Below are 16230 nucleotides of genomic sequence, written 5' to 3' on the forward strand. Positions count from 1 at the left end.
GTACCTGGGGGTACTTCTAACAAAAGAATACTCAGAACTATATTGTAAAAATTATAATAATATAAATAAGGACATCCAAAAAGACATTGAGAGATGGACGACTCTACCCATGGAATTTAGCTCGCGAATAGAGGTTGTGAAAATGAATGTTGTCCCGAGATTACTGTATCTTTTCCAAGCTTTACCAGTAACGATCCCTAAGACCCAGTTCAGGGCTTGGGATAGGATGATTTCTAGATTTATCTGGGAGGGAAAAAAACCTCGAATAAGATGCACAACGCTACAGTTAGCAAAAGACAAAGGTGGACTAGCTCTACCAAATTTACTGGAATATTTTTATGCTGCACAAATTAGACCATGTTTATGCCTATGTAGCCCCAGCTACATATTGAAATGGAAAGATATAGAGCTCGCAAACCAGAGTTTACCTATACAGTCCCTTTTAGATGATAAAGAAAAAATGTTGGCATCAAAAAATAATCTAGATCAAATATCCGTTACTACACTTGAGATATGGTTTAAACTAGTGGAGCAGTATAACCTAAAAAATCAGATAAAATTGTTAAGATGGGTAGCATTTGATACAAATTTTAAACCAGGGCTTCGCGACGTAGGATTTAGGAGATGGGTAACTAAAGGTTTGACTGCTTTGTGCACCTTTGTTACAAACGGAAAATTTAAAAGCTTTGCTGAATTAAAAGAAAAGTATGATTTGGAAAAAAAAGATTTTTATCGCTATCTACAAATAAGGGATTACTTTGAAAGGGAGTCTAAAAAAATGGGTAGTACGGAGCCAAATTTACTGGTAGAGGTGATAATTGATTCCTATACAAAGAATAATCCGAGAATAATCTCTTCTCTCTATCGGGCCATGATGGAGAATAGAAAAAACACATCTAGCTATATTAAGCAGAAATGGGAAAGAGAATTAGGGGAGGAAATTCCAGATGAAGAATGGTATTTTGCTTGCAAGACACAACATACGATTACCTATTCGCAGAGATGGAAAGAGTTTGCATGGAAAAATTTAGTGCGTTATTTTATTACCCCCAGAATCAAAAGTAAACAATTATCTACACCACAAATATGCTGGAGGTTATGTGGGCATACTGATGTTGACCATTTTCACATATTCTGGAGTTGTCCAAAAATACTACCTTTCTGGAACATGGTGTGGATGGAGATCCAAAAGATTTTAGGTTATAAAATAACAAGAAATTTCAATACACTGTATCTGGGAAATAATACACAATCTGTGTTGAAAGAAGTTGAGTGTAGCATGTAAGAAGAGTATTACAAGGAATTGGTATGAGCCTGACACCCCCTTACTTGAAGAATGGATGGAAATAGTTAAGGAAATATATAATATGGAAGAAATGACTTTAATTTTGAGGCTTAAAAAGGACTTATTTCTATTATGTAAACAATCAATGATTATTATGTTAAACTATGCTTGCCCCTTAACAGAATGCTTAGGATATCCTCTGTTCTATTGTTCTCTCTTTGTTTTTTGTTTTTTTGTTTTTTTTTGTTTTTTCTGCCTTTCTTGATGTTGAAACCTTGAAAATTCTTCAATAAAAATACAGTTAAAAAAAAAAAAAAAAAAAAAACCTTGTAATGCATTATAAATACAGGCTTCGTAAAAAAGTGTTATGCTATGTCTTCATGATGTGTAATGCATTAAAACACATGACAAACTACCAATTTCAGATGTAACAACCAATCTGCAAATATAATGCATTTTAACTTTAGTAACAATTATTTATGAAAAGATACAATGCAATATAATGTGCATTATGAACACCTTAATTATGTATTATACATAAATGCTTTAAGAAGTAATGTGTTACCTTAACTTATTTTACTTGAAATGTTCATAGCCATTAATGCTGACCAATATGCCATTACAAATTAATTGGGAACAGTATAAATACTTACTTACAAACATTTGGTGACACCACAATGCAAGATTCAGTTTAAAGGACAATTCCGGCGCAAAATGAACCTAGGGGTTAATAACCCATGGTTACCGAGTTGATCGTTCACGATAATCGAATGTAAAGAGTTTTATCTCTAAAAACTGATTAGCTTATAACGCTAGTATATGGGGCATAGAATATAAGTAAAAAGGGTCCCACTTTATATTAAGGGGTTTTAAGTACTATGTAGCCTACTTATTTTTCGATGTAAGTACAATGTACTTATTGTGTTCATGTTGTATTGCAAAACACTTTTGCTGCTATTGCGGTGTGATACGGGTAAGGTTAGGGACAGGTGTGGTGGTATAAACATGTATGTACACAATAAGTCCATTGTATCAAACTATTAATTTTAATGTAAGTATAGTACTCAAAGCCACTTAATATAAAGTGGGACCATAAAAAGAAATCGCTAGTTAATACCACTAACAAGGCTCAAAATAGCCTCACACGGTAACATAATGAGGGTCCCTACATGCAAACCGAAGCATTGAGAACTTTGTAAGTGTACAGACCGTTTAATAAGAAGATACTTTATAAAGACAGTACTATACGCATATACAGACAGGAGCCATCTCTGGAAAACAGTCTCGACCAGTTGAGCCACGAACGCCGTGCTAAGAGAGCTGAACTGTGACTTAAACCTATCGACCAGCTCATTTAGCGCGGCGTTCGTGGCTCGACTGATCGAGACTGTTTTCAGTCGAGCCTGCTAATCAGTTTTTAGAGATAAAACTCTTTATATTCGATTATCATGAAAACACATCCCAGAGAACGATCGACTCTGTAACCACGTGTTAATTACCCCTAGGTTCATTTTTCGCCGGAATTGTCCTTTAAGCGTACTATATGCCTGTGTTGTAAACTGTAACTGAAACTTGAGAGTTTTTCTGAATCTTTTTTTTCTTTTCTTTTTCAGACTATATCCAAAAGACATTCAGTGTGTCTTCATCTGATGTAAAGGCAGTCATAAGAACCAAGCTCAACAATGAGGACAAGCTATTAAAAAAACGAAACCTTCCTGAGTAATGGAAATAGACTATAAAGTGTTTATTTGCAAATTATTAATTTATTCATTTATTTCCTAACTCTCAGCCAGTTATTTAAAGTTTAAATTAAAATAAAAAACACATGTATTGTTACATTGCAGTTTCACTGTTGTTTTGTACATAAATTCATATGTGTGAAAATAAAACATAATTTTCTGGATAATCCGGTTGTATCTGTACAGCATTTAGTACTTTAGTTGTATTCTGTATTTTAGTACTACTGCAGTTGTATTTTAGTAATACTTCAGCTGTACTGCATCTGTATTGCAGTATTATTTTACTAGTACCGGTACTTTAGATGTATTGGAGCAGTAATACTGCAGTTGTATTTCAGTAATACTTCAGTTTTATTGCAGTAATACTGCAGCTTTATTGCAGTTGTATTTTAGTAATACTTCAGCTGTACTGCATCTGTATCGCAGTATTATTTTATTAGTACTTTAGATGTATTGGAGCAGTAATACTGCATTTGTACTCCAGTAAAACTTCAGAGATCTTTTCTTACAGTAATACTGCAATATTGCAGTTTTTTCGTGTCCAAAAAACTGCATTTTTCTACATGTAACAAAAACTGTAGTATTACTTCTAAAAAAACTGCAGTAATTTTTTGTAAGGGTAAGCAGCAATATAAATTAGTTAAAGCTTGATATGATTTGACTCTTGACTGAGAACTTTAATAGTAACTTTAATAAGAATCAATCTATAATTTATACAGTGAAGTCCATATTTGGCTTTGACTTTGACTGAACATTTGCTCTCACTTTCCACGTCGTTGGAAAGCTTGGAGACTACACTTTCAGAATCTGTTAATAACTCAAAATGCCCCAGAACCGACTTGTGTCCCCACTTGCAGATCGGTCGGTCACATATGTGAGCAACAAGTATGTACATGTTTGTATTTTTGAGAGAATAATGTTTATGCATGGTTATTCAAAAAACAACAAATTAAAGTGTCTGAAATGACGCCACAAAACACATAGCAAATATGTGTCCACAATACTTTTGAGTAATGGATGTTGTCGCCTAGAGTTTTTCCTTCAAAATGATCTGAAAATCATCCTGCCTAGTCACTCACATAAAACAATACATTGATTTACATTTTGTAAAACACTTTTTGTTTGGGAAGACAATATGCGCAGGGGCGTCGACGATCCAACACCATCATGTATAGTAAGTGGTTCACACCTGAGAAGACAATGGCCCGCATAATGAGCCTTTCATTCAGGTGTGTCACACAAGAAAGAATGTGAGGACAAAATAAATAAATATATATCTATATATAATCCAAATATAAATTAAAGTCAAAAGTAAATTTTTAGTACATAGTCACACCTGGAAACAAATCCTGTTCAAATAGGCTATATGAGCCATTCTACAGAATTGGTTCAAAGTTAGATTTGGAAACTTTTCTTTTAAAAAAAATTATAATTTTATACATGCAAATTGTATCAGGGTTTCCCATACATTCATTAATTTGTGGCGGCCCACCACAATATCAACGCTGACCGCCACGGATTGATTCAGATTTTAAACTATTTAATAAGGGTACAATTGTATTTTATTCAATAAAATACCTCTCTCTCTCACAAACTGACAACGGAGGCATGCACGACTAGCCCCTCCTCTTCGAACACGATCTGAATCAAAACATGAGCATGCGTTAGTTAGAGGACGGATTGTTTCCCATGCTTAATGCTTATTCCCCCAGCGAAGATTCCAGAATCAATCCGGAGTTGAATGGTTAGTAATGAACACTGTTGATCAACATAACTCTGAGAAGTTAGTCTATGTTAAGCGCTGTCGCGTTTCCATTACAGATTCGCACAAAACTTTTGTGTTTTTTTTTCTAAATATCGATAAACAACTATTGCGAAATGACGGCGTTTCCATTAACCCTGTAAGACCCAAACATAGAAAAACCTAAAAAAAAAAATATTTTACCTTTTTTCATTTGTTTTTTCAGATGTTGTTGTAGGAGGCCTTTGATGCAGAAATTAAAAAGTTTTACAAAAAAAAATGTTTATGTATGTTTTTAGAGAAACGTTGTAATATCGCAACATTGGGCTTAGTTGGGAGCATGATTGTCTGAACAACAATTCAGAACAACTAAAGGTTAATTTGCAGGTTTGATTGCTTACTTGGCCCCATAAATAATGTATACATATATAACATGAATAATAATCACACATTAGTCATATTTTTTATGAAGTCATTTATTAAAAATAAAATATTAAACCGATAAATCTCTAGCTTTTTCTAGCAACTTCTTCATTCCCTTTTTTCTTTTCATGACTGACTTTCATTGGTTGTGAAAGTCCCAAAAACAGTTCTTGTCCTCTGAAAAGCAAAGGCGAACATCACACTTGCTGCATTGTGTGTTGGTGTATCCTTTATTGCAGTGTCTGCAGCGTCCTCTCCCTGTCTTCTTTGGGAAATGTGCAACTAGGTCCTTGCGTACATCCAATGGAAGGAGTGCAGATCTCTTGGACGGTCTCTTCTGAGTATTCAGAGGGCTACTTGATGTCACTGTCTGTGTTTCTGGGCTCCCTTTGCCTGGAGATGGTCGTCCTCTCTTTGGAGTTTGATGTGTTGTGTTGACCAGGATGAGAGAGGATGCTAGCTGCTAGACTGTCTCCTGTTCATTGTCTCTTTGTTAGACATCTTGAGAGCTTTGCAGTCCCGCTTGTAGAGGAGCCAGGCATTGACCACAGCGAGGATGATGGGGTGCCAAAAGATGTACATGTACCAGCGACGGGATTTGATGGGGAACTTATATTTGGCTGTAAATGAGTCCAACAAATCCACACCTCCCATGTACTTGTTGTAGGCACCAACAATGTAAGGCCTCTCAACTTCAATGTATGCTCTGTTGACTTTGTCCCAGCGCTGAATCTTCTGCACAGGTTCAGGTCCAGCAAACGATGACACAAGTGTAACAGCTCTGTTGTCATACCATTTGACAGCACAGATGTTGTGATTCCCCTCCACTCTGACATCATAGCTTCCTCTCCCCTTTTTCTTCAAACTCTTCTCGTCTTCAAGGTTACAGTTGGGTAAGCGCACCTGCCTGGCTGTTCCCACATAATGAATTCCCCGTTCAAGGAGCTTTACTAATAATGGAACACAGGTGAAGTAGTTGTCTGCATAGATTTTGTAGTTCTGACTTTCTGGAAGTGTGGAAGCAAGTTTCATCACAACATCACCTGACAATCCAAGTTCAGATTTGGCTCGTATTCCGTTGACACTGCCTTGGTAGACATCGAAGTCACACATCATGCCAGAGATTCCAGTTCTCACCCACACTTTGAATCCCCATGGGTTTGGCTTGCCTCGCATTTATTGCTTGCTGCTGCTGAACCTCCCCTTGAAAGGAATCATCATCTCATCCACAGAGTTGTGCTCTTCTGGTACCACCTGCAGGTACCCGATACCTGTCACGGGGCATGGTGTGTTTGTTTGTTTTTGGCTCAATGTCCACGTAATTATCAGCTGGAATGTCCATGGGTGGTTGGTTTTCTTTGTCCACTTGTTGACAGACATCTTCATCTGAGTCTTCGTCATCCTCATCTGTGTCATTGAGGTCCATCTCAAATTCACTGTCACCATTTTGGATGGATTCAATCACATCCTGCACATTGTATCGTGGCTCACTCCTTGCTGGTGGCATTCTGAAAATAAAACAACAATTAATTAACATGTATAAATATGCTTTTTATATTGTAGTACATAACCTGAAGTAATAGGTTTGTGGACCAAGTGCTCAGGGTAGAAATGTTTTCCAGGCAGACAATACTGTCTGTTTATTGTAAGTTTCTTTCTAACCTGTTGCTGTCTGCTAAATGCCCTAAATGTAAATGGCATAGCCTATGCTGTCTACTTATCATGCTAAATGGAACATTCATCCCAATCACCAGCCATTTAGTCAAACTGTCTGCTAAATGCCCTAAATGTAAATGGCATAGCCTATGCTGTCTACTTATCATGCTAAATGGAACATGCATCCCAATCACCAGCCATTTAGTCAAACAATACTTCCTTGACATAACAATACTGCTTGTTATGCTCTCTAATTATCATACTAAAAGGAAAACATGCATACCCCCACTTACATCCACACCCCACATTCATGAACATTTTCACCTTTCCCAGAACTAAATTGTCTGTTGATATCCTTTGGAATTTTAGGTCAGTCTGATCAAATTAACTACATTTTCAGAGATACAACTTTTAAATCAGTCAAATGTGACCAGAACACAACAAAAAAGTAGAATGTACAGGTATACTGTCCATGTATAAGAAAATACTCTTTTAGGCAGTGGTGTAGTGGAGGGAATACAACCTGTTTGAGCCCACTGCAACAAGCCTGCTAATTTGACTACCACACTCACCCAGTGTTGTATAATTGCAAAAAGTATATAATAAGCTCTAAATTAAATTTGATGAATTTATTACACAATAACTACATATGTACATGCCCTAGACATTACAATAACAACCAAAAAAAATATAAAAGACATTTTACTTACTTGAATCTGATGAATCCAGTCTATTGAAACAAAGAGATGTTGTTCAAAGGAAGCCTTGAGGTGTTGTGTGAGTTCATGGCCATAAGGCGGGACTTATAAACAACTGTATGATCCAATAGCATTGTGGAACTGAACAATAGGACCCAATGACTATGTAAATGTGGTAAAAAATAATAATATATATAACAGATTGTTTTTAAGGATGGTTAAATGTAACGTTGTAATTTTACAACAAGGGGTGTTATTAACCGATGTAATGCGACTTAAACATAATTTTTTTCCTCTCGCGATCAGTCATTCCAAAAATCATGGCAACGGACGTTGGTAGGTTTATATATATCACAGCCACCAGACTAGACATTATATTATTATTATCATCTCCAGGTTCAGGTTGGTGTGTGTTGGTTTTTGTCCAACTCAATCTCCAGGTTTGTGTGTGTGTGTGTCTCCACCTCCAGGTCCAGTTTGGTGTGTGTGTGAGCCTGTGTGTGTGAGTCTTTTTGAATGTTTGAGTGTTTGAGCCTGTGTTTGAGTGTGTCAGTAAGTTTGTGAGTTTGAGTGTGTGTGTGTGTGTCCATCTCCTGGTCCAGGTTTGTGTGTGTGTGTGTGAGCAAAAATTGCAACAAGAAGTCTGTGGAGCAGTCATAGCATAGAAAGTGTAGCAATGGCATAGCAATGTCTTTAAAGGGATAGTTCACCCAAAAATGAAAATTCTATCATCGTTTACTCACCCTCAAGGTTTTCCAAACCTGTATGATTTTCTTTGTTCTGCTGAACACAAAGGAAGATATTTGGAAGAATGTTTGTAACCAAACAGATCTCGGTCCCCATTGACTACAATAGTATATATTTTTTCCTACTATGGAAGTCAATGGGGACCGAGATCTGTTTGATTCTGTTATTCTTCCAAATATCTTCCTTTTTGTTCAACAGAACAAAGAAACTCATACAGGTTTGGAACAACTTGAGGGTGAGTAAACGATGATAGAATTTTCATTTTTGGGTGCCATGTTACTATAGTGCGGCCGGCTACGAAATACTCGTTCCCTACTCTCAGGTAACAGAGGTTACGTTAGTAACCCAATACGTTTTTACAGCTGTTCTATAACAGTTTTCCAGCATCACTCCACCACCCCATCTCCTCACTTACTAGTAGGGGTGGGCAAATGAAGCCTCATGAAGCACTGATTGTTGCCAATGAATATTTCATTTTTTCTCGCAATTGCGTGATATAAAAAAAGTCAGATTTGTGAGGAAAAGGTCACAATTATCTTTTAAATTGTTATAATTAGGGCTGTCAAACGATTAAAATATTTAATCGCGATTAATCGCACATTTTTCTCAATTCTAAATGTCTCTTGATTTCTTTTTGTCCCATTATTTTTTCTCATTTTAATGCTCTTATCAACATGGAAAAGTGGATCGGCTTGCTTTGTGCAAATGTTTTTTTTTATTGAAAACAACATTGGCATATACTGTGTTCAATTCCACACTAACATTCTCACTTGGAGCAAATAATCTCTCACACAATGTAACACTGTCCATCAATAAAAGGGTGAAAGAAATACTGACGAGGTAACGTTATAGAAACGCATCAGCTGTGTGTGTGCTTGGCCATCAAGTTCAGACTGCTGCGACTACGTGCTGCGATGATAGCTCAGTTCACAACGACAAAACACACAGATCACTTTGGTCTTGTCAATTGAACTATTTGGCAACTTTTTAAAAGTAAACTTTCCATTCAGAATCTTATTGGCATTTCGGCGTCTCGCGCTCATCATTCATCCAAACGTAACGTTCAGACGAGAAGCGCCGCGTCGTGCAGCGCCTCGTATTTAAAATTCGAACACATTATTCTCTATGAGTGTACACACCGGCGGCGCCATTCAGCGTTTTTATTGCTGGCCATAAACTGAGAAAGTGCGCGTCCGATATGCTAGACGCGCTCAGTTGTCCTAGACACGGCTCGGCGCTGCACTTTCTCCTGTTTTCACAGACAAGGCTTGAGCTGTTTTTACTGAAAGCAACTTGGACTGACAAATCTTAAAATAAAAACAAAATATATGACTTTCTACATTACATTTCTTTATTTCTCAGATATTTGCATTGGGTAACAAAGTTCCTGCATATATATCCACACACCATATACTATTACAGTTGCATCCAATTCCCAATCACAACAGTATTGTACTGTTTATTACTCAGTTACTCCTTTCATTGTAGTTTTACTGATAAATGCTCATATCATATCGACATCTTATTTTGCACTACTGATTCAACATTTGCTTCGTAAAATATCATGATACTAGTATTTACTACATAAAGTCTCAATCTATGCATAAAGCACTAAATAATCCATATACATATCTTTACAATTGTCATCGTTGACAGTATTTTAAACTTCAATAAGCATTCTTAATCTTACTAATACTATTGTTTGGGTCGATTCATTAATTAAATTATTTTTTCATTTAATTTCATATTTGCAGTTACCTCTGACCCGGCTTAAAAATAGCTTTGTCAATATCTCTTTAGCTAGATTAAATAATAATAATAACAAAACAAAATAATCATCATCTTAATCATCATCAGCATGTCAGTATGTGTCCCTCATACAGCTTTGGTTTCAAGTACATTAAAATAGATACAGAAAGCAATTTACAAACTGAAGTGAAGTGCTGAATGTTGAATGCTGAAAGGGTCAAAACTTTGATCACACAATGTTAAGTCCACAGTCTGCAGAACGTCAATTTTCGATGTTATGTGGTGTTAACACAGAGTAGTTAGTTAGAACGAGTTTTAACCTCTTTAGTCAATATTTCACTACAGTGGAGGGGAATTTAGTGAAATGTATTCATATTGGAATATCTGCCAATATAATGAACTAGATTTTAATTGCATTTTTTAATGAAGTACTATATTACTAACTATACCCCATTTCACATCAAAATGTCATGATTTTGCTAAATTAGATTCCTTGTTTTGAGGCTACAACAAGACTGCTTTGGAGAAATACAAAATACAAATCAGAAGTATGTAGAATTGCTCTCTTCTTCACTCTGATATTCGTCTACACAGTTCTCCTCCAGAATTTTAATGAGAGTTGCCAGTGTGCTATTTGGATCCAGCAGAGTCACTAGCGGGACGTTCACACCTCTATCATTGAAGATAAGGTTCTGCAGAGTCATTGCTAACATTGAGTCAATGCCTAAATCAAAAAGATGAACATCATCATTCAGCTCATCCATCTCAACACCACTCGTTTCGCTAATCATGAACCACAGATGATCACGTGGTGAGGATGGTTTCTTGGGTTGTTCAGGTGTAGATAAATTCACTCCAGCTTTACTAATAGCTTCATGTGCTATTTTGAAAAGGCGTACATTCAGTGATTTATTCTGACTGAGAATGTTATTCCAGCTGTTTTTAAAATTGAATTTGCATACAACCTGTTGAGGTTTGTTGATCAAAAGGCACTGCTCAAGACTTTCGTGGATTTCTGGAATCTCCAAAAGCATGATTCCCTTTGCCTCCAGAAATCTTTGGAAATGGCCTTTGTTCAGCAGAAGACCAAGATTCAAAGCCCCCCAATTAATGGACTGTCCAGAAAGCCCAATGTTTCTGCGGTACTGACAGAAAGTGTCCATGAACGTATTAGCCGCAGCATAATTAGTTTGTGAGGCATTGCCGATGAAGGCAGAAATGGAGGAATAACACACAAAGTAATCCAGATTGCACTGTATGGTCGCTCGGTGAAGGTTAATCACTCCATTTACTTTTGGCCTCATAACTTTCTCATAAAGAGATTTGTCAAGACGTTCAATCAGCCCATCATGCAAGACAACCGCACTGTGAAATACCCCTTTGATGGGACTGGATGGAAATAGTTTTCCAATATTAATAATTGTCTGGTCAACTTGCTCAGAAACTGAGACATCACAGGGCAGAGATTTAATGACAGAACCCCAATCGCTACTGAGCTGACTTATCTCTTGTTGCATCTGAGGGTTTGGATTACTCCTAGACAGAATGACAATGTTCCCTCCTCCTTTTTGAGCAATAAACTTTACTGTCTCAAAGCCCAACCCTGTTAGACCACCTGTGACAATATAGACTGAATTTTTCTTGAACAGACTGTGTTTCGGCATTACTGGAATGTCCGACAGCTGTTTCTTGTCTTCACTGCTCAGGACTATAATGGGTAGGATCTGGCATCTGAAGTATGATTCAGATTCTTTTACAGATAAAAGATCAGTGTCTTGAGATTTCACTCTTTGAACAGCTGTCACGTCCGAAGACAAGGACTTTCTGTCCAAATGCATGGATTTCAGCCAACGGTAGATTTGTGGCATTTGCATTTGCAGAGACCCTTTTTGCATCATCTGGGACATGAGGAGGGCATGGAAGCGGACTTCCTCATTTGTACCTCGGAATGTTCTAGTATTGAATGGAAATTCTGTCTGGTTATCATAGACAAGAACAATGTCTTTGATGCCTCTAACACTGCTAGCTATTTCAGCGGTTTCTACATTATAAGGAGGTAGAAGAACAGCTCCCGCAACCTCACTAAAATCACAAGACAGCTGATCAGCCTGCGTGCTCACTCTGACATTCCAACCTGATCTGTTTGCTATAGTAATTAACACATTCATCAAAGCTGAGTCAGGAACGGTGGAGAAAATACCCAATTCCCATTGCTGTTTAGCTTTGGGTAAAGACTCATGCAGGATCTCCCAAGCCAGTACCATATAAGATACACAAGGCACGTCATTCAGGAATGAAAGCCTTTTTGCTTTGCAGCAAACAGCTGCTGGGATAACTACTTTAGTGTTGGCAGCCACAGGGTAACAAGACATAACATGATCACCAACTTTAAATTTGCTGACATCTTTACCCACAGCTGTGACAGTACCACTGAAGTCAAGGGCTAAGAGCTTATGTTTTTCATCTGTGTGCTTGTTCCAATACAATGTCTGACCATAATTCAGGTCAGAAATACTGACTGGAAAGTAATCTGATGAATGAACACAGATTTTACTGAGATGAAGCTCAATATTTTTTCCTTGAATCAGTTCAATGGAATTGTCCATTTGAGTCGCTGACACATTTGTCATTATATATGGGTCAGATGTCTGCAAGATGAAGACTTCATCATCCAACATGTGGAGGTTTCTTAAAGAGATTGCCATGGTTGGCAGAGGTGTGTGGGTGATATCAGGTTTGAGAATGTTGCCCTCCTTCACAACTAGCTCTGGATATTTGTTACAGGGGTATGATCTGAGGACCTGAACCAAAGCCTTGATGTCTTCAAAAGTGGCAGAGCCCATGTCAATCAGCTGGAAGGAAAGTTCTGGCAACTCCGCTGCACATGCTCTTATCATCCCTGACAGAACAAACCCAGGGTTTATGTGGTCCACTATACTCTCAGACGACTTGTAGGTTATTACTCTGATATCACCTGGGAAATTAAGTGCTTTGAGATATCTGACGAGCTGTCGGAAAATCTCACAACACCCCGCCATACAGGCCAAGATTTTCTCTGATTCAAGAGAGGTTAGGTCTGCATCCCCCCACATGAACAAAATTTCCTGGAAGTTTTTCTTTACACTTGAAATTTTCAGTTTTGACAAAAGAATTTCAACTCCATCTTTCAACAGATTGATACCGTTTGAAGAAGACACATATCTAGATGTTGGGTCCAAGTACTGTTGCAAAGCTTTAGAAATTCCTAACTGGTCAGAAAAGACCAGTGCCTTAATCTGTGTTTTAAAGGTGTCAACTTCAGAGATGATGCTGAAATTATTGTGGAAGAAGTAATCCTTGACTACTTGGGAACGACTTCCTAGCATTCTGATCTTCACATGCTTGAGTTCAACTAACACCCTACCCTGTTTGTTGGCTAAGCAGCCACAAATGTCGAAATCATCTTCTCCCACATGTACTGCTCTCAGATATACAACCATCTCCTCTTGCAATGGTTCAAATACAGTCAGGCTTCCTATTTGCACAGGATATTGGGGTCTTGTTGATACACCCCCTATAGTTGCAAGAAGAAGTTGCATAACATAATCCAAGACCACAGGGTGAAGGTGATAGTCATGTAATTGAGTCAGTAATTCCTTTGGGACCTTCACAACAGATATAGCCTCTCTAAATTCTTTCCCACAATAAACATCTGCATTATTTCTGAAGACAGACCCATACTCAAATCCTGCTTGACTAAGAAGTTTGTAAAGTTCTTCATTAGTCATGTGGCATGTGCATCTTTTGTAAATGCAGTCTAATGAAATCAACTGTTCTTCAGGACTTCTACCTGGTTTTGCTTCTACTGTGCCAAACGCATAGACTGCAGAAGTAGACTGTATTTTGAAGTTACATGTGTTATCAGCCAAATGTTCTGAATGATTCAGCTGTACTTTTAAATCTGGGGCATTCTGGGTGAAGATGAATGGACTCTGGAATGTTATGTTGAGCTGCAGAGAACTTAGTGAAACCTTAGGTTTTGCATATGCCATGTAAGTTGCTAAACCTAACTCTGCATAAAATGCACCAGGAATGATGGCAACCCCACTCTGCTTGTGGTCCTGCAGAAAGGCCACTGATTCAGAGGTTAAATCACAGCTGAACACTGAACTGTCTGTACCCATTTGTGTAACTACTGGATGCTTGCCAGTGGGAACGATCGACTGCAAACGTGAAGTGAAGGCATCTCTCTCACATCTCACATCGTCAAACTGGTATCGTGGGTAGCGAATTGGTTCAATCTCAAAACCTTTGTATAACGTTTCCCAGTCTACTTTGACCCCAAGCTCAAACAGTCTGGAAATAGCTGCAAGCATTGTCTCATGATCTTTATCAGGCTGCACTGAGGGAATCACAGTGAAGTCATTTCCCAGAGTCTCAGTGATGTACCTCTGCAAAGATCTTCTTGGACCAATTTCAACAAATATCACACTCCTTTTGTTTTTAGCTGCAGACTTTACAGCTTGTTCAAATTCAACAGGTTCTCTGATATTCTTTGCCCAGTATTCACCAGTAATAAAATCTGAGGAACACAAACTAACACCTGTCACTGTTGAGAACAATTCTGTCTGCAAAGTATGTGCCTGCAATGAGCCTATACTCTGTTCCACTTTGGATAAAATAGGATCCATCTTGTGACTGTGGTATGCTGCAGGTATATCTAAAATGCGAAGAAACAAATCTTTTCCACTGGGTGAGTTGCTCAAATTCTGTTGCAGCCTGTAAATGTCATCTGCATCTCCTGAGAGGGTGCATGACTGAGGGCTGTTATAAGCAGCCAGACAAACCTTTCCTGAATAAGATGGAAGAATTTTCAAGACTTCAGAAACAGCCATATTACTGACTGCCAGCATCTTCCCTCCTGTCACAGTGCTTTGCAAAGAACTGCGATAGTGGATGATTTTCACCGCATCTTCAAGTGACAGCAAACCAGAACAATGAGCCGCAGCGACTTCTCCAATAGAGTGCCCCAAAACAGCATCAGGACTGATGCCCCAGTGTTTCAGGAGTTTGACAACCGCAACCTGAATAGCAAACAGAAGAGGCTGGACAATCTTAGGATCAGATGGCTCTGTACTTTTCTCAGATTCATTTTCTAGCATCTCTATCAGATTCAAACTTCTATAGCTTTGCAACAGTGTTTCAATCTTTAAGATTTCTTCTCTAAAAACTGGCTCTTGTTTTAGGAGCTGCTTGCACATACCCTGATATGTAACACCATTGCCACAAAACACAAAAACTAGCTTGGAGTCTGTCTTTGACGGTACAAGCTTTTTCTCGACAGCAGCAGTAAGTTTCTCTTGCAGATCTGCCAATGATGATGTTTGAAATACTTTCCTGTATTTGTGTTTCAAGTGACTTCTTCTACATGCGGATGTGTACAGTAAAGACTGTAGATCTGATATTTTCCCTGCACTGATCTGTTCTGCTGTATCTTCAATAATATTTTTCATAGATTTTTCTGAGGCTGCAGAGACCACAAAATACTGATGGGATTTGCTTGTCAGCTGAGCTTTTGGCTTTTTTGACTGCACATATTGTCTGACAATTGCATGTGCATTTGTTCCACCGAACCCAAAGTTATTGATTCCTGCAGACCTCCCTGCTCTGCTGTCACTGATCCATTTTTCTGCTGTGGAGGGGATTTTAATATTGAGAGACTCAGAGTCTATGCTGGAGTTTTCCACGGAGTAGAACAATGATGGCACAATGGTTTCGTGCTGCATCATCAAAAGAACCTTTATGAGCCCTGCAACACCTGCGGCAGATTCTGTGTGTCCAATATTGCTTTTAACAGATCCAATGATAAGTGGCCCTGACTTTTGAGGTCTTGCCTTGGCAATGACTTTTGAGATACTGCCTGCCTCTATTGGATCTCCAATTGGAGTTCCAGTCCCATGAGCCTCAATATACTGGACACAAATCCCGTCAGTCTCTGTTGAGTAGATTTTTCTAAGCAGCTCCTCCTGCTGTACTATGGATGGTTTGGTGATTGGACTAACGGTGTGGCCATCTTGATTTACTGCAGTTTTGCCGACGATACCCCAAATATGATCATGATCTTCAAAAGCCTGTCAAAATACAAACAACATATAGGTGTTTCCTGCAGTAGTTTATCATTAGGTACTTTGCTGTCATTGTTTATATGAGATA

At 38.1% G+C, this 16230-nt stretch overlaps 1 protein-coding gene across 1 annotated transcript in view; it reads right to left on the reverse strand.

The window, feature by feature from the left end:
- Positions 1-9669: 9669 nt before the first annotated feature.
- Positions 9670-16230, reverse strand: part of LOC306987681 (phthioceranic/hydroxyphthioceranic acid synthase-like) — a 48955-nt gene continuing 42394 nt past the window's right edge. The window contains exon 7 of the mRNA XM_079592172.1: positions 9670-16148. Coding sequence (XP_079448298.1) covers positions 10581-16148 — 5568 coding nt within the window. The 3' untranslated portion in view covers positions 9670-10580. The remainder of the gene's footprint in view (positions 16149-16230) is intronic.

Source organism: Phoxinus phoxinus (genome assembly GCF_949152265.1).
Source record: "Phoxinus phoxinus genome assembly, chromosome: 20".
NCBI lineage: Eukaryota > Metazoa > Chordata > Actinopteri > Cypriniformes > Leuciscidae > Phoxinus > Phoxinus phoxinus.